This window comes from Amblyomma americanum, chromosome 10 (genome assembly GCF_052857255.1).
Source record: "Amblyomma americanum isolate KBUSLIRL-KWMA chromosome 10, ASM5285725v1, whole genome shotgun sequence".
In the NCBI taxonomy this organism is placed as follows: Eukaryota; Metazoa; Arthropoda; class Arachnida; order Ixodida; family Ixodidae; genus Amblyomma; species Amblyomma americanum.
In genome coordinates, this window is record NC_135506.1 from 55726884 (window position 1) to 55746361 (window position 19478).

The window sequence follows — 19478 nt, forward strand, 5'->3', positions numbered from 1 at the left end:
AATGGAGTTTTATAAGGGTTGGGGAAAGTGTTTCTCTGGAGATGTCTCCAGGACACCTGCTGAGGTTTGGTCAAAGACTTATCGGGGGGGGGGGGGGTATTTAAGTCTATTTTTACGATAGCGCACAGTTATGTCGTGACACGTGACCATGCGCTCCCTGGCCGACCTCAGGTTTGGGCAGGCCACAGCCTGGTTGGCGAATCCTCGGGCAAAATTGAACTTCCTTGTAACACCATTCGCACTCATCGTTTTTTATTCTATGTAACGCAACTCGCGGTACAACAATCGCGTGGGAGAGACCAGCACTATTCTACAAAGTCTCAACCTACCCCCCCCCCTCTCTCTCTCTCTCTCTCTCTCTCTATGCAATGAGCTCCGATCTGTAATGATATGGCCCTGGGGGTACAAGAAGAAAATAGATAAATGAATCAGAGTCACTTCGAAGCCGGGTGGCGCTGCGGCTTCCGAGTGGCGTGAACAGGGAAACGCAGTGGGACACACAACCCTATAGACGCATGATGACGTGAGCACAAAGAATTTTCGCCCTCATTCGAAAGCATTCGAATGCCCAAGTAATTTGATGAATTCTTTTCTTTCATGGAAAGTTTTCAAACCCTTCCATTCGTGTAGTTGGGCGTGGAAGAAGACCAGGGGGCGTGCTTGTAGATGATAATAGCAGAGCATACATATATTTGCAGCATATATATATATATATATATATATATATATATATATATATATATATATATATATATATATATATATATATATATATATATATATATATATATATATATATACACACACAGAGTAAAACTGGAAGAAGCAGAAATGAATTCACAAAAAGAACAAACTTTGCTATATTTTATACATCGAACTAACTGGTTAGTCTACATGCTAAGCAAGCAGCCCCAGCTCGGACTTGGCCGGACTGGAGTGCTTTCGTTCACTTTCGTTTTTAAACCCTCAATTAGCGAGGTGGAAAATACCCCGTGGGCTGGGCTCTGCCTCGAACCAAGAGTCCCGCTAGCAACACAAACCAAATCAAAAGCAATACGACATAACTCTTTCTCTCTCTCTGGTAAAGGTATCCGCACTTTCTCCCGTCGGGGGCTTTCTTCCAACTCGCCTCCCGCGTACCCCCCCCCCCCCCCCCCCCCCCCCCCCCCCGCTCGCGTTGCTAGTCAAATTCTTCACACTGCCTGTCGACCGTCAGCAATAAAATGGAAGTGGTTTGGCTTGGTTTATGGGTATTTAACGTCCCAAAAGCGACTCAGGCTACGAGGGACGCCGCAGTGAAGGGCTCCGGAAATGTCGATCACCTGGGGATCATTAACGTGCTCTGACATCGCACAGAACACGGGCCTCTAAAATTTCGCCTCCATCGAAATTCGACCGCCGCGGCCGGAATCGAACCCGCGTCTTTCGGGCCAGCAGCCAAGCGCCATAGCCACTCAGCCACCGCGGCGGCAAAAGAGAAAAGGCCACGTAGCCCCTATACGAAAGACATCGGGGCGCTCGGAGGACAAGAATAAGAAATTAGTTCCCACGCATTGCCATAGAGTCGCCGTAATTTCTTTTTCGGGCGCCCTTTGCCGCCTCGGTAAACAAGATAAGGTACGGTTCTGTTTCCTCACGCCGTGGGCCAGTATGTCATAGCGACGCCGTAATTACTTTAACCGGCTCTCGTCACCGCCATCCTTGAAAGTCGCCTTTGTTAGGCCACGCGGCAGTGCGGGCAGCTGTGGGACATCGGGCGCCTCTGGGGGTCTGTGAGTTCCGACCCATACCCCCGGTCTTCTCCGAGATTCTGGAGCATTTTCGGAGTATACTCCCTTGTTCAACCTCGCCTCCGCGGCGAGGAGTCCGTTTCTCTTCGCCAACTTCGAACCGGCACGTACCTTAACCTCGTGCGCTACCACCGCCTTTACCGTATACCGCTAGCGCGCTATGCGGGGAACATGCAACTCTATTTCCATTCGGGCAGCCCCTAGGCTGCCTGTTCCCAATATAGCCGGCTGGGAGTGTGCCCTCTGGTCACCCGACCTGGTTGTTCAGCGCCAGCTGGTCACCCGGGCTGCGGAGGCCACGAGGGCCGTTGAGGGCTCCACTCCCAGGCTGAAGTCCCCCACACCCTGACCAATAAATACAATTTCCACCACCGTCCCGTGAAGACGGCGGCGGTGCTTCAAAAGACCCTCTCCAATTTCCCTCTGCACTGTGGTCGCGGGGGCTCTCGTTTACAATGGAAAGCCGATTCCACAGATGCAGGCGTCTTCAAAAGAGACGCAGCAGAAAATTCTGCTATTTCAACATCCGCTAACTTTGTGACTGCAGCTGAACAGAATTCAAGAGAATAGTTCGGAACGTCTCTGAGTGGTTGGACTTCCGTTCGGCCTCAAGTTCACCGAATTTCAGGAGGATGTTCGATGAGAGCATTTCATGAGATTATTTAAGAATTTATCATTTCACACAGTATTCCTCGGTGCATTTATAAGGAGACTACGGCGCTTGGCAAGAGTTCGAACCAAATTTTCCCGCTCATTGCATTTCTTCCTCTGTGAATTTGGCGTATCTTCGAAGCTGTGTCCTCTGCGACTGTTGTTATCCAGGCGCCTTTACGAGAAAAAACAGATTTGCTATATGCGAAAGTCCAAAAGATAATTTTTGCTTCACAAATGCGAGAACCTCATTTCCGGGGATGCATTTCAAGAAGATAAACGCTTAAAAAGGCGACGCAATTTTTTCTTGTATATAGATGGAGATACCACGTACCATCCTTTTGAAAGAGATGCATTTACAGGGCTGATATCAGTTTGTAGGCTTTGCAAGAGTTGAAAAGCAACGCTGGAGTGGAGCCATCTAATCACTATATCTTGGGAGAATATCTCATAGCTCGCCGCCTTTCCGGAAACCACTTCCGTCCGCAACAGTACACAGTAGACCACTAGTAAAAGGAGGACCCGGAGCACTACTGGGACACGGCTTTCATCAATTCATCGAAGTTGTAACTCACGCACCACTGGGTTGAGATTTGATAAATGTAAGCAACGTCTGCAGAGGAATCCGTGCATTTATCTCATCCGCACACATATAGTTGCCAGTGATTCATGCCGAGCACAACCTCCCCACAGGGCGCCAGTGGGCAGCTCGAAGTGACCTTGCAACAGATATCAGCATTTGGACAGATATGGACAGGGAAACGCGGTAACTCACAACCCTGAGTATACTGTCCACAGCAACACAAGAAAGCTTCGCCGCCATTCGATATCCTTCGATTGCCCGTACCCGGAATAGATACTAGCGTGTCGAGATAGCCACAACCAAGAAGAAGACGAGAAAGAGAGTGCAGACGAAGCTGCAAAAGATTAGGGTCACTGACGCAGCGTTTATCTCGGCATCATTGACATTTGCTTCTTACAATATGCATGATAGCGGGTAAAGCGCCAGATAGTGCTTACCCTGTTCTGAGTCACCCTCACTCTTTTCGTACCGACTATAAATGTGAGACACGTTCAGGCGAGATGTTTCAGTTTCTAACTGACTGCGGACCTTTCCAGACGCGAAAGTGAGTATGAACTTTGTTGCTCGGCGGTACCAGTGAGAGATGTTCGCAGGAAGTCGCCAGTTAGCACTGGTCGTGTCCACGATACAAACTGGAACAATTAGATCGCCCTGGCTTGAACCATAATAGATACAATTTTTTTTTTTCACGTCGGCTACTTCGGCCGTAATATCTTTGTGCATGACTGCCGAAAAGTTTTGAGGCTAGAATCGCATTGTGATTGTGTACCACATTTTGGGGAGCGTCCAATATAAGAAGGACAAGTTAATTGGCCTGCAGTTAACTCCAGTCATTATTCGTTTAAAGCCTACATCAAAAAGTAGAAGTCATGTGTTCATGACCAAAATTTTATATATTAAAAAATTGTCTAATATGAAAGAACCATCACCGTGACAGGCATCTGGCTGTTGTCTGGTAGTCGATATTATTGTGCTCTTCTTAAGTTCAGGGCTCTTGACGAAGAGAATTTTGTGTCACCTCACAAAATACTTGCGACCGAGATATGATTTCGAGTGGGAACAAATTTCAAATGTGTACTTAGTTCGCAGGCTCAAAACGCCATGAGTGTTTCGTTTCGAAGGCGTTTTGAAACTGCGCTGGAAAGTCGAAGGTGACTTAAGAATGTGCGTAACGTGGTCTGAAATGCTTTACTGTCTGTGTAAAAAAATCTCTTTGTTTGACGCAAAGAAAAATGATGTGTCCCGCCACCCCCATCATTTTCTATGCACACGGCAGGCCGATGCCTAATTGTTTCGCTATAGCTGTCCTGTGTATAGTGTGTTAACATGCGCTCATAATAGTGAAACCCCTCCGCTTCTTTCTGTCTACCATAAGGTAAAAAGTTAACCTCTCTAGAAGTTTCCTCGAGCAACGTGATTGAGCAGCATCGAATCTACAAAACGACAAACATCCTTTAACCATCATCATCAAACCCTATTTACCCCTATAAGATCGAGAGATTTGGTTTGGTTTATGGGGGTTTAACGTCCCAGAGCTACTCAGGCTATGAGAGACGCCGTAGTGAAGGGCTCCGGAAATGTCGACCACCTGGGGTTCTTTAACGTGCACTGACATCGCACAGCACACGGGCCTCTAGAATTCCGCTTCCATCTAAATTCAACCGCCGCGGCCGGGATCGAACCCGCGTCTTTCGGGCCAGCAGCCGAGCGCCATAACCACTCAGCCACCGCGGCGGCTAAGAGCGAGAGGGAAAATGAAATGATAGCATTACAGAATTTGTGACATATCACATTGAACGTCACTAATATCAAGTAATTTTATTGTTTGGGGACAAGTATGGGCTTTTACATGACCAATAAGATGTGAATGTGACGTATACCCAGCAATTCTGGACGAACACATTATAGAGCGGGAAACCGTTTATGAACGCAGATTTTTCGTATAATGTAAGATTTCACTATAACAGTCAACATATCTGCAGATAACCCTACGGCAGTCTTGCATTTTTTTCTATTAACGTTTTTTTTATCGTCAAAACCGTTCCCCATTGGTTTTGCTTTGGGAGTCTTAACGGTTCGATGCGACTGATGGAAACACTTCAAAAGAAAGGTTTTGCTACATATCAGAAGAATGGACCATTACCTTCGATATCACCGTAAAAGTATCTTACAAATTCCCAATTTCCGAAATCTTTGTTCGAAATTGCTGGACATGAGTATTTGTTGGCATGCGCGAGAAAAGTTTCGTGAAGTACTCTTGCGTGCTACGCTGCAGGTGTACCGGGCATGTGACTTTTCGAATCAACCAGTAATGTAGGAACCTCCGACGTAATGTCCTGTCTTATCTACAACGTTTTCCTGCTTTCCAGATGACTTCGTCGACTCGAGGCGGAACGTACAAGTTGTCGGGATTCCCCGAGATGTTGCCATCGTGTGCCATCACTTTCAAGGAGCGTCTGCCCGCGACTAAAGTGTGCAAGCTCTGTGGCGTCGTACCATCGCTGGTGTTCCTCCTGCCATGCAGCCACAGTGTGTGCGAGTTTTGCAAGACACTGATCTCGAAAGGCACCCCCAGATGTCCTATAGACGGAGAACGATTCAAGTATTCCGATTTGCCAAAAATTGAATGCTCGCTAAGAGACCTGACTGAACGAGATGTGCGCTGCCCGAACGACACCGGGACCCGCGTTGGATGCGCTTTCAGTGGAAAACTCCGCAACCTCTCCAAGCATCTTGCACGGGACTGTACGCACGCCCAGGCGCAGTGTCCTCAGTGCGGAGAAGGCTTCCCGCGAAGAGCTATAATTGCCCACCATTCAAGATGCGAAGCGAGCAACTCGGCAAGGTGAGACGCCACAAAGTTTAACGACAGAGGCAATTCTCTTGGAATTCCCTTTGAGAAGCGGTAGAACTAGCATTTCAACAACCGTTCTGCTCGAGAGCTCAGAGAAAAGAAAAGCATTGCGAATCACGAGACATATACAGCTCGCATATTGGGCGGGATCATTATTGCAAGCTATGCAAGTAATTAAGAGAGAGCTAGGGGTTATACCCGGTTGATATTTTATAATATGAACCGAAGGGTTACGTGTATTGGCTCAATTCTTTCGTGTAACTGTCTGGCGAACAGCCCAAGCTGTTCTGTGATTCGATATTTCCAGAAAGAAAAAAATCCCGAGTTATAAAAAGCCACCTTATAACTGCGTGAAGACGAGGGCTGGCCCACTAACGCGCACTAGTGTTCTGACCATCTTGTTCATAAATAAACAAAGCATAATATTAGCAGAGGCCACGGTATAAACATGTTCTAATGCTATCGCAATGCCAACACATACCATAATTAGGTTCCCCGTTATTTTTTATCTTTTTTTTCTTCATTAATGCATATAATTTCGCGGGGGCCGCTCAGGTGCTTTTGCACCCGTAACTGCAGCTGATAGCAAAATGAAATTTATTTTTTACAGAATGTAGCGTTGGCAATAGTATCTAACGCATACAGCTTGTTCTCTCTTTTAAACGCAGTGCAAGTACATCGATGCGCGGCGGAACCAGCCAGCGACAAAATGGCGAACACTGTGGAAGGCCCGCATCATTCGAACGTCCTTCCGACTACCATTTGAGCCGCCCTGAAGGAAGCCGTCCGCTGGGTTCGGAAAGAGTGGAGCAAAGTGAAGGCACTGAACGTGAAGCAGAGGTGCATTTCTCGCGCTCAGAATTTGCGGAACGCTTAGAGGTAAGGACCAAAAAAAGCAGTTAACTAGGTAGAGAAACGGAGGTTATCTCGACAACCACACTTGTATTGTATTAAACAAGAAGGCTTTCTTTTTCTCACCAGCATGGTGAAGGGGCTAAATGAAAGGCACTATAAGTGGAGGGGGACGGCAGTAACTATACAGGGCAGAAAATTACCTCGGGAAGCTCGAGGTCACAGCCACGTGAAATTGAATTCGCGTAACGCCACCTATACCTAATGTTCTGAAGTAGAGAGTGATTGAGCCCACGTTTCCTGATTATCCAAGGGCCAATATCACCGTCGTTTGGATATCACCTGAACCTTGCCTTAACGTAACAATTTGAACTCATAAGAATCCCCGCATATAAATAAGTAAGTGCCAGTGTCTGTTAACAGTGCAGATAATAATAATGTGAATGTGGCAATGTGATTTGTTGCTCCTGCAAAGATAAGCAAAACAGGGGCTGACCAGGAAGAGCTTTTTCTCCGCTGTTACCCAGTATTTACATGATTGCAAGAATTATTATTATTATTATTATTATTATTATTATTATTATTATTATTATTATTATTATTATTATTATTATTATTATTATTGTTTGGACACACTCATCAAAGCTATAAGCGTACGCGCCCAATTTCTAAGTTCCTCGCCCTCAAGGAGGGACCCATGGAGACTGAGTTTGGCTTTGTAATGCTCTGGCACGAAAGTGAACATAGTGGCAAAAGTGAATATTGCAAACATAATAATTTTCTTATCCCGTTCGGTAGACCCATTGTCTCGCGCATGCGGCCTTCATTTTAGTTTTAGGACAAAAATTTGAAAATTGTAAGATACTGCTACGGAAACATTGAAGGTAATGGCCCATTCTTCTCATATGTAGCAAAGTCTTTATTTTAAAGTGCTTCCATCGATCGCATCGAACAGTTGAGACTGCCATAGAAAACCGATGAGGAATGCTTTTGACGAAAGCAAGAACGTTAATTGAAAAAAAGTACAAGACTACCGTCGGGTGATCGGCGGATATATTGAATGTTACAGTGAAATCTTAAATTATATGAAAAAAAAAAATCGCGGTCATAAGCGGTTTCCCGCTCAAAATGCTCTTGCCCAGAAATGTTGGGTATGCGGGGGCCTAATCCGTGCTATGCCTGGATTACTCCACTGCAGGAATTCGTTAGAATTGTGTCATGTTTTCTTAAGCTTAGACTGAACGCGTTCCTAAATACATATGTATACACTCAGTTGGCTTGGTCAATAGTCAGTACTTACAGGGCAACAAAGCTGACGTAGCACGTCCGTCATATATCTACGCAAAACTCTTCGCCTTATTCGACGCGGGCGTTCCTTTTATATTTTCTTTGCTAGTGTTGTCACGTGTTCAGATGACGCCTGTCAGGCGGATATAACGAACGAAAATGTCAGCATAGGCACGAGCACATAGATTAATGCACGCGACGGCAATAAATAATTGTTTGTTTTTGTGGAAAGGATATGGCGCAGTATCTGTCTCATATATCGTTGGACACCTGAACCGCGCCGTAAGGGAAGGGATAAAGGAGGGAGTGAAAGAAAAAAAGAAAGATAGAGGTGCCGAAGTGGAGGGCTCCGTAATAATTTCGACCACCTGGAGATCTTTAACGTGCACTGACATCGCACAGCACACGGGCGCCTTAGCGTTTTGCCTTCATAAAAACGCAGCCGCCGTTGTCGGGTTTTACTGATCCGGAGTTCCCGGGTTCGAACCCGACCGCGACGGCTGCGTTTTTATGGAGGAAAAACGCTAAGGCGCCCGTGTGCTGTGCGATGTCAGTGCACGTTAAAAATCCCCAGGTGGTCGAAATTATTCCGGAGCCCTCCACTACGGTACCCCTTTCTTCATTTCGTCTTTCACTCCCTCCCTTATTCCTTTCCTTATGGCGCGGTTCAGGTGTCCAACGATATATGAGACAGATACTGCACCATTTCCTTTCCCCCAAAACCAATTATTATTATTATTATTATTGTCGGGTTCTAACCCGGGAGCTCCGGATCAGTGGCCGAGCGCCCTAACCACTGAGCCACCGCGGCGGGTCAAGACGGCAAGCCCAAAGACACAAAGATTAGGCAAAGGTTTGGTTTGGTTTGGTTGGGGGGGGGGGGGGGGGGTTATCGTCCCAAAGCGACTCAGGCTATGAGGGACACCGTAGTGAAGAGCTCCGGAAATTTCGACCACCTGGGGTTCTTTAACGTGCATTGACATCGCACAGTACACGGGCCTCTACAATTTCGCCTCCATCGAAATTCAACCGCCGCGGCCGGGAACGAACCCGCGTCTTTCGGGTTAGCAGCCGAGCGCCATGACCACTTAGCCACCGCGGTGGCTATTTCGGCAAAGGTTTAAACCAAAGCGAAAGCTTTACAGTTAAGCCTGGTAAAGCTTGGCTAGGCTTGGATGTTGCTTGGTGGTATTGACTGAGGTTTAGCCCGGGTTTAGCAGGCTTTTAACTTTAAAGGTTTGGCTTTTGTTACTCCCTTTGTCTCTGAGCGGCAGCCTCTAGGCGAGCTGCGTCCACTGGATGATCGGATTCGGCCTGTCGTCTTCGCAACTTCTGAGACGCAGGTAGTTCGCGAGGCGTCTCGCCTGGATCATCCGTGACTGTACTGCCGCCGTTAAATTGTCGAGAGCTGTTGCAAACCATTGGCACCGGCCGAGAGGCAGCGAAGGCTATGTAGAGAGAGCGAGCGCACCGCTCCGGTGTAGCTGCTGTTGAGTGACGTCATGGTTGTCACGTGACTAGGCAGAAGGGAGCGCTCGGTTTCGGCGGCAGGGCTGAGTGACGTCATCGCAGTCACGTGGTTTCTCCCCGGTTCTAGGTCGAACTCGCGCACAAGGTGAAGAAGCTACGGAGGGGAGTATAGTAAAAGGTTTCGCTTTTAAAAACAATCACGTATGAGTGAAAAACGCACACGCAACATGCACGAGCGAGCATGGATGAGAGCACGTGCTACGGAAGCCACAAACTCATGCTCGAACGCTCGAGAGAACGCGTCACAAAGAATTGCAGTCTGCGCGTTGCTCAAGTTAACCATTTGCGAGATATTAACTTTTATTGCGCCTGAAAATCATACATACGGTAAAGTCGCTATCAATATGACTCTAGAGATTGCATAAAATTACTCTGAAGTCGTTTCGGCTACTGGGAATTCGTAAAAAAAAAAAACGCAAGTGTGGTACGTATCCATACGCCAGTCCCTTCGAAGTATAAGAAAATTTCAGTCAGAAATGAAAATCGCTTCAAGAAGTATTACGAAGCAAAAAAATTCGGGGGCACTTTGTTGTCCTAAAGTGCGGTGAGGCGAAAGCCTTTAGCGCGGTGTTGCTGCTTGTGTCACTGATGTGTGGCCAAGATGTTAATTGCACAATTGTTTGTGAATCTTAAATGTTGGAGACACTGGAGGGCGTTTGGGAGGCATCTGTCAAATTCGACGCCTTTCCGCAAACACTCTCCAACGTCCTATACAAGAACTACGTACGCCATAGCAGGTAGTAGCGTAGTCGTTAGCACGCTCGGCTGCCGAACGGAAGGTTGGTGGTTCGAATCCCATCATGCACAAATATTTTTTCATATCGAGTTCCCCGCCGCGGTGGCTCAATGGTTAGGGCGCTCGACTACTGATCCGGAGTTCCCGGGTGCGAACCCGACCGCGGCGGCTGCGTTTTTATGGAGGAAAAAACGCTAAGGCGCCCGTGTGCTGTGCGATGTCAGTGCACGTTGAAGATCCCCAGGTGGTCGAAATTATTCCGGAGCGCTCCACTACGGCACCTCTCTCTTCCTTTCTTTTTTCACTCCCTCCTTTATCCCTTCCCTTACGGCGCGGTTCAGGTGTCCAACGATATATGAGACAGATACTGCGCCATTTCCTTTCCCCCCAAAACCAATTATTATTATTATATCGAGTTCATATCGGACGGACGGACGCGAACATGAGCTATTAAAGGCTTTCGCCTTAATAAAGCTTCTTAGAAAACATAGCGCAAAAAGGACACGGACGACACAGAAGCGGACAGGACAGGCGCTAACTTGCAACTTTATATTTCGAAAAGCCACCACGTCTAATATATAGGAGCCGATCACCACCATCAAGCGATGAGCATGCGCAAAGAAGAGCACAATCAGGATTACAGCGTGTGAAAAATAAGCAAAAAATTACGATAAAATAACAAAATGAAAGCACGGTGCCGGGGGAACACTGAAAGAAAAGAGACATCGTGTACTGAAACTTACTGCAAAAAGCGCTTTACAAGCTTGTCAAGGTTAAGAACCAAACAAATAACGCGGCAAAAAGGGAGATAAACAGATCGACTAAAAGATGAGGGGAGTGTACAAGGCTCCACACTGAGACAAGCCCGTGGTGAAGAAAGACAGAATGACAATGGGGAAACTACGTTTATGGGCATGGCAATGGAAGTAAAAGATAGCAGAAATTTAGGCCAAAAACAGATAAGGGCTGTGATACTATACATAATCAAATGAAAAAAATTGAAAAAGTTTGAAACTAGGAAACAATGAAATATATGTATATGAAAAAATACAGAAAGACCTAAGTAGAAAAAGGATAAAACCAGAAGTATAAAACACGAGTGTAGAGGGCTCCACGCTAAAACAACGAGGGGGGGGATGCAAATATGAGAAAGGAAATAACAACTGAAGTAAAAGTCAATAAAATGCCAAGGAATAGAAGCAGCAGGAAAACCCAAAGGAAAAGCGGAACCGTTCCAGTTCACAACACCATAAACATTCTTGACAAATGGTTCACACCTACAGATAGCCATCAAGGAATTCAACTTCACTGTCCAGTAATTGAATAGAAGGTGCGCTGACACACTTTTTCCCAGCTTTTCTTATAAAATACGCCTCCATGACTTCACGCTCCGTTTTTCCTTTAGCTGATGTTAAGAATTCTGTTTTATCTATTTTTGGATAGCATCCACTCTTTTGCTCTGTGTCACATGCTTTGCAATGGTCGGCCAGGTTACTTCCTGATTTGTTGCGTACGCATAATCTATGTTCTCTGGCCCTGTCATTGAAGCATCTTCCTGTCTGCCCAATGTAAAGACGCCCGCAACTGATAGGAATTCTGTACACAACGTTCGCCTTACATTCCGTAAACTTTGATGTTTCGTCGTGCAGTCATCTCGTTTTACCATTTTCTTAGTGCAGACCTTGGAAAGCTTACATGGGGCAGAGAAAACTACTTGTACATTATAACGCGCTGCCAGCTTCTTGAAATTATGTGAAAACCTATGATAATATGGTATTACCTGGACTGGAGTCTTGCCTTTTATCTCTTCACTCCCCTGCTCACTACAAGAAACCTTGGGGGCTTTCAGCTTTTGCGGAAGGCTTTGACACACTGCCAGCAGAAGGACTACGGGGAATCCAGCCTCCTGCAGGCGCCTGAATTGCTCATGGATGCTGGCGGCCATGCGGTGCGTGCAGGATTTTGTGTCGTCCGTGTCCTTTTTGCGCATTATGATACATCGTTCTGGCGCACGAAAAACACGGACGAAGGAAGAACAGACGCACAATCGCCGGACATCAACTGAAGTTTATTCACAGAAACCAGTCCTATATGTACACATGTGACCACCAGGTAACTGATATCAAAAGCACAAAATCGGGAAAACTAAAAGGCAATCAACCAGAGCCACAGGTTCCATATCGCACACGTGCCTTCATGCAAATCGCCCACACTTTCTGTGCCTAGCTGACACGATCAACACCGTTAGCCTTCAGATAATCTAGTTCCTTTCTTCTAAGCACAATAGAGGGAGTACTGACGCAGTGATCTTTATCATTGGCAATACAGAGGGCTTCAAAAATTTCCCAAAAAGAGGTCTGCCTGCAAAATTAGGCACACCAAAGCCCTCGTCGACTGCAAGGTTGGCGTGGTGTATAACATCCCTCTCGCCTGTGGCAAACGCTACATTGGACAAACCGGGCGCTGTATCAACGAACGCTAGCTAGAGCATCGCAGGACAGTAACTTCGATTAGTGGCGGAGGTCATTTAGCTGACCACATTCGCCGTTGTTCGTATAAGCCAGCATGCAAGGCGTTTTTGGAAGAAACAAGTGTGTTAAGAAAGTTCAGGACTCAGAAAGGCCGGGAAATTTTTGAAGCCCTCTGTATTGCCAATGATAAAGATCACTGCGTCAGTACTCCCTCTATTGTGCTTAGAAGAAAGGAACTAGATTATCTGAAGGCTAACGGTGTTGATCGTGTCAGCTAGGCACATAAATTGTGGGCGATTTGCATGAAGGCACGTGTGCGATATGGAACCTGTGGCTCTGGTTGATTGCCTTTTGGTTTTCCCGATTTTGTGCTTTTGATATCAGTTACCTGGTGGTCACATGTGTACATTTAGGACTGGTTTCTGTGAATAAACTTCAGTTGATGTCCGGCGATTGTGTGTCTGTTCTTCCTTCGTCCGTGTTTTTCGTGCGCCAGAACGATGTATCATAATGCGACTGTGAACCAACTAGCCCAGCTGTCTACGCTTAGCCTTTTTGCGCTATGTTTTCTAAGAACTGTTACCAACTAGCCCAAACCAAGCTACTAATAAAGCTTGTTGTGGGGTTACTTAGTGCATATTCTTAGGAGATGGGAAACAGCGCAAGGAAGCATGGGTGGGAGGAAGGAAACAAGGACACCCGCTGACTTAATTGATCAGTGTTTCAACTGCACTTTGAAATATACAAGAGGAAAGATGGCGCCAAAGATAGAGGAAGGACACAGATACATATCACAAGTGACAAATTTACTATGGTTTCGACACAGATGTGTCAAAGATTGACTGGTCCAAGTGCTAAAAGCAGGCAAAAAAAAAAAAGAGCTCCTACCCTCCAAGATACCCGATCTCTTTTTTCAGCTTTATCGATGGGGTGTTAAGGCAAGCATGCCCTTCTTTATCTATTCAGAACGCTTCAAATATCTCTCGTCTCCCGATAGTTGTATCTCAAGATGCAACAATCGAGTGGATTGCTACGTAGGTCAGACCGGCCGCTGTTTGAACTGACCGCTGAGTGAGCATGCTCAAACCTTGAAAGGAACGACCGGAAGCAGCGTAGTGATTTACTGCTGCAAATTTAAAGGCTGCCAGGCGTTCCTTAACAAGACCGAGACAACATATATGTATATGTACAGAGACGCGCGCACACAAGAGATATCTCATGCGTTTCGGATACATACAGAAGGAAACGTTTGCGGTAACACCCGATCGATAACGCTGGATAAGGGCAGGAGTGGTTTGTTTTGGCTGCTTTTAGTTGTTTGACCCGCCACTTTTTGCCACACTTATGATAAATCTAAACCGTGGTAAATTTGCGATATGTGTTTGTATGTGTGTCGTTCATGTATCTTTTGCGCCATATATATATATATTTCCTCCAATGTACTTGAAAGCGCTATGACTACAGCGATTAGTTGTTAGTCAGCGCGTACCCATGTTCCCTTCTTCCCGTACAGGTTCCTTTGCGCTCTTTTTCGCCTCTGAAAGATATTATGAAGTGGTTGGCAAATGAAAAATTAGAGCTGAAAAAGCTTTCGGTTTTTTTTTTCGCACCAAAATTTGCGTCGTCGAACAGTACGCCCGCACTTGTAAAAACACATAACACCAATTTCGCCTATTAGCTAAATAGAAAAAAAAACGCTTAAAGGTGTATTTCATAGCTAGCCCACTAGTTTTCAGCGCGTAATAATATGGTACTTATAGGCGCACCGTTTACAGTTTTCCAGCACTTCAATCAAGTAGGGCAAATATGTGCCGCTCTCCTACAAGGGGTTTTAGACACACAATGTTGACATCTGACTTCCGAGTTAGTGTAAAGAAATGAATTCCAATGTGCTCACGACCCATGCTCGACCTGCTCAGCTAGTGCGGTCGACTGCTGGGAGCGCCGTGGAGCAATGCAGGGAGAGAATATTGCCATCGGCGTAAACGGTGTATGCGAAGGATCTGCCCTGGTAATGGTCACTTCCCCTGCTCCCCTGCTAGTATGCGCAGTTCGGTCTTGCAGACGCGACAGAAGACCGCGCGATTAGTGCAAAGCAAACCGACCTTGTTCTCAGCCGTATGGTGTTGCCTCAGCTCCGGGCCACAACAGCTTTAGGAGCACGAGTAGTAAGGCGCCGGTGTGCTGTGCGATGTCAGTGCACGTTAAAGATCCCCAGGTGGTTGAAATTATTCCGGAGCCCTCCACTACGGCACCTTTTCAAGCGAAATCTTTACAGGCCGCGAACTTGCGATTTCGCCGTGGCACTGCTCCGAGGAGGCACATGACGTCACAACGCGTGCCTTGCCGCGGAGCCGAACCGGTATGGCCGGGCCGGCGGCAGCTGGCGCACTCGGCGCGAAATAAGAGACATGCTCCAAGTCTCCGCCAGTGCAGTCCGAGTGCGCCGAGGCCGCCGAACGCGTCCGCGGTCAAGCGCAGTTGGAGCATAGAGGGTCTCGCTTTAACCGACGTGACGTCGCCGTGCAGCGCGCACGCATGCGTTGTGATGGAGTATAAACGCGCCTTAACAGAGCCTGCGCTTAACCGCTAACCAACGCATTCGGTGGCGGCATCTATGGGAGCCACTGAAATCCCCCGCACACTCACTGAAAAAAAAAAGAACCTGTGCCTAAGCTCGGAATCGAACCAGGGCCTTTGGCGTTTAAGGCGGAGACGCTACCACTCCGCCACGACGGCTCTTTTTTTTCTTTATTGCATGGCAATATTGTCCAAAAGGAAAGTGTAAGCACGCTTACGCCACAAAACACCAGGCCACCTTACCCCTGCATGAACCCTCCTTCCAAAACATCAAAGGTCCGGGAGGCACACACGTGCATCCAGATAGGGGAGCCAGCTAGGCGGCTCAATTTCTAACCATGAATAAAGGCGCATCTAGTGAATGCGCTCTTCCGATGCAGAAGTCTCCGCGCTTTCGCTACGTATATCCTGGCCTAACAGAGCTAGGCCATCAGCAATTTTTTCTTCCTTCCATCTCTCAGTCCCTCCTTTATCCCTCCCGTTACGGCGCGGTTCAGGTGTCCGCGATATGTGACACAGATTCTGCGCGATTTTATTTCCTCAAAAACCATTTTTTTACGGGTAGTATGTAGCCATTCTCGCTCCTTTCGATCTCTGCCGCCATCGCCGCGTCAGTTGTTGTTGTTAGCCTATCAAAAGATGGCACATACTCACACTGGGGGATCGGCCAAGAATCGGGTGGCTCAGTGAAGGCGCTTTTGTGCCCTCTATTTCGTCTACGTCTTTTTATTTCGAGTAACATCACTTGTTTCTCACCTAATCATGTTCTGCGCCTTTCTGGTTTTCCTTTTCTCTCGTCGTCTCCGTAGGCTACTTATGTCATCATAACTTATGACAGGTGCCCATCTGCAGAACGTCCGCTGAATCGCATATTGTTTAGGCAGATAGAAACACCGGCTAGAAAATGTCACCAGCAGCCTTGCAGAAAGAGAATAGTTAGAGGCGACAGCCTGGCACCCAAGAGGCGTGGCTTCGAGTTCCGCTCATACCAGCACTTCTCTCCGATGTTTTTTTTTTATTTATCACTATACCCACAGCGCCGTGAGGCATTACAGTGGGGGGCAAGACAACTCAAACACAATCGAAAAAGCAGGAAATGCAGATAAAAATCAAATAGGTAAGCAACTGAATCAAACAAGCATACAGGCAACACTAACAAAAACAAGAAGAAAGAAAAAACAACGGCTTAATTACAATGCATATTTCGCAAAGAGGGAAAAAAAATACATCAGGGGAGGCAATGGTAGCAATATCATGTGGGAGTTCATTCCATTCGCGAATTGTTTGAGGGAAGAAGGACATCTTGAAGAAGTTCGTTTTACACCTGATCTCTTTAATTTTGAAGGCATGATCAAGACGCAGTGAGACATAGTCGGGATGACGCAGATAATGCTCCCGGTTAATGCCAGTTTTATTATGAAAGATATTGTGGAGAAATTTTAGTCTAAGAAGTTTCCTTCGCTGCTGGAGTGATTCCCATCCAAGGTTATTCTTTGCAGCGGAGACGCTAAAATTTCTGGAAAAATTGGCATTAACAAATCGCACAGCCAAATTCTGGATCCTTTCAACCTTGCGAGTTTTCTCGTGGTGTGGACGACGAGCAGAGAAAGCCGCTGGGATAAGGCAGGTGCATATAGAAGCGACCAAACGAAAACAGTGCACAGTAAATGTGTCTATAGTGACCACCTTCATTGCCTTGTTACACGGGCATGAATGAAATCAAGACATTCAACAGCACGCACGAATCCCTGCAGTTTGGCATTCTATAGGCGTAGCACGGATTAGACCGCAATTTTTTTTTTAATGCATGGAAGAGATGGGGTGGCTGCGGCTGAGATCATATTTAGAGACGAAATTCCTTGCAGTGAGAAAAAAAAATGAAGGATGCTTAAGCTCCGCCTTTAAGAGTGCAACGCGACAGCGTGTTGCAGGTTGAGTCCACGGAACGCCATCGCCCGTTCGGCGCGGCGCCTTGCCCGTTGGAAACACCTTTGAATGCATTTTTGTATTTTTTTTGCATTTTCGCTTTTTACGCAATTTTTCAATTAATTTTTCAGATACACACACTAAATTTTCTTAATTACCATAATCAAGCATTTGCTTTTTTTATTCTGAGCATTTTGATACCTTTGAAAGCCCCTTTTTCCACATTTTGCATTTCTTAAATAATCAAATAATTACGATTTCATTAACTCGTCATCGCCTATCACGCACCAATCAATCATCAATCACTGGAACCAAAAATTATGACACGATTTTTTTTTTACGCAGCCTCCGATTATTTCCGACTCGCGGTGCCGACTACTATAAATAGTCGGATACACCTTAAGCCTGCAGTGAAGCTCCGCCCACTTTCAGGACCGGCGCACAGAATTCCTCCACGACAAAAATGTAGGCCGTTGTTAAAACTTCTCTTGTCACCTAAACAAGAAGCTAACCACGAGAAAAAAGTTATAAGCTGTAGAATTTTGATACCTGGCTTGTTTAATAAAGTCAAATATTAAAAAGCTGATTTCGTTCACTTTTGTGACTGGCTAGCGGAGTAATACAGTACGCCGGGGACCGTGGCCCAGTGTTAACAACTGCTGTTTTTTTTTAGTTGTATCCTGCTATAGTGCCGACGGCTTTTCGACTAAACGATCTGCAGTGTATACGCTGTCGCATAATATAATAATAATAATAATAATAATAATAATAATTGGTTTTAGGGGGAAAGGAAATGGCGCAGTATGTCTCATATATCGTTGGACACCTGAACCGCGCCGTAAGGGAAGGGATAAAGGAGGGAGTGAAAGAAGAAAGGAACAGATAGGTGCCGTAGTGGAGGACTCCGGAATGCATAATATTATGGCAAACGCGTTTTGGGTCAGAGTAATAAAAAATTCTCTTTGCCTGTAAAGTTGACGTTCTGGACGCACGATATTATGTGTCTTGTTTTGTGTTTCATCTTCACTCTTCAGTACTAATTAATAGTTTAATATTTCCCCGCATAGCTAATGATGTATTGTGGCGCATGTACTTTGTTCTAAACTTCCTCCTCAACCGGTATATGCAGGTGTGCCGTCCATCACCGATGGAACCCGGACGCAGGATGGACACCACCTGCTACGCGAACCACGAGACGAAATTTGTGCATTGTGCGAAAGGCGTAGTCTACAGAATTCCCCTGACATGCGGATATCACTACGTGGGCCAGACTTCGGTGTGTTTGAACGAGAGGCTCAGGCAGCACCGTTGCTCGCTAGGAACTGGCCGAGGAAATCTCGCAAGGCACTGCAGTCACTGCAGAGATTGCCGGCCACTGTTCCACCTTACGGCTGTGTTAGAAAGCAGTCAGAACGAATCGGAGCGACTGCGCATGGAAGCGGAATATATAGATGAAGATCGCGAGAATTGCATCAGCGAGTTTTCCAGCGCGGTGCTTCACGAACATTAATAGCCAATTAACAGTCAATAGTTTTTTTCCTCCTCTCGGCATTTCCCAAAGGCTCGTCTTTACTCAGATATCGATCATCTATTGGTGCTATAACAAAAGAATGTCTGAAAGGAGGCCTAAGAAAATGCTGCTTTGTGTTCGTCCCTAGATGAAGTTATTTGTAAAGCCCTAAACGCAGACATGCGGCTAATGGGCTGCTTTACTCAAGCAGACGGCGCCAGTAAGTACGTTTTGAGCAGCCTGCGAAAGAATTAACTGAAACATATTTGACAAAAGCGAAGTTTTGTAAAGATAATCCAGAGTGCGCACTCGTAGTGTCATGTTCGACTGCGCTTATAGCCTATTCCCAAATCGTAATCAAGCAGTCATGGCCGCTCACTATACGCCGCCTACTTAACTGCATATTTCACTAAACAGTGTTAGTGGGAGAGAGGTTGGTCAGATGGTCCTTGATAATCACAAAGTGGACAAGGGAGGGGAAAACCTCAGGGTTCTGTGCCAACGTTTCGGCAAGGAAACTTGTCTTCGTCTGGATTAACAGTGTTAGGAATTTTTAAAAATAGACATTTTCAGTTAAAAGAGCTGTCCGAGCTTCGCATCCTTGGAGCGACGACATTAGTGACCTTTGGTTCAAAATAATGGCCGCCGCTGAAATGAATTTTTGGAATGAATATTTTTTAATGAATTTGTATTTTTTCGTATATATCT

At 46.2% G+C, this 19478-nt stretch overlaps 1 protein-coding gene across 2 annotated transcripts; it reads left to right on the forward strand.

The window, feature by feature from the left end:
• The first annotated feature begins 3484 nt into the window (after positions 1 to 3484).
• On the forward strand, positions 3485 to 19443 carry LOC144107031 (uncharacterized). 2 transcript variants are annotated; one of them, XM_077640013.1, is made up of 5 exons: positions 3485 to 3568; positions 5394 to 5869; positions 6547 to 6757; positions 12133 to 12231; positions 18390 to 19443. In XM_077640013.1, exons 2-5 carry the CDS (start codon positions 5394 to 5396, stop codon positions 18768 to 18770), a joined length of 1167 nt encoding a protein of 388 aa, XP_077496139.1. In that variant the 5' UTR covers positions 3485 to 3568; the 3' UTR covers positions 18771 to 19443. The 2 variants fall into 2 exon arrangements, with proteins under 2 accessions (XP_077496139.1, XP_077496140.1); XM_077640014.1 differs by lacking the exon at positions 12133 to 12231.
• Positions 19444 to 19478: the final 35 nt, after the last annotated feature.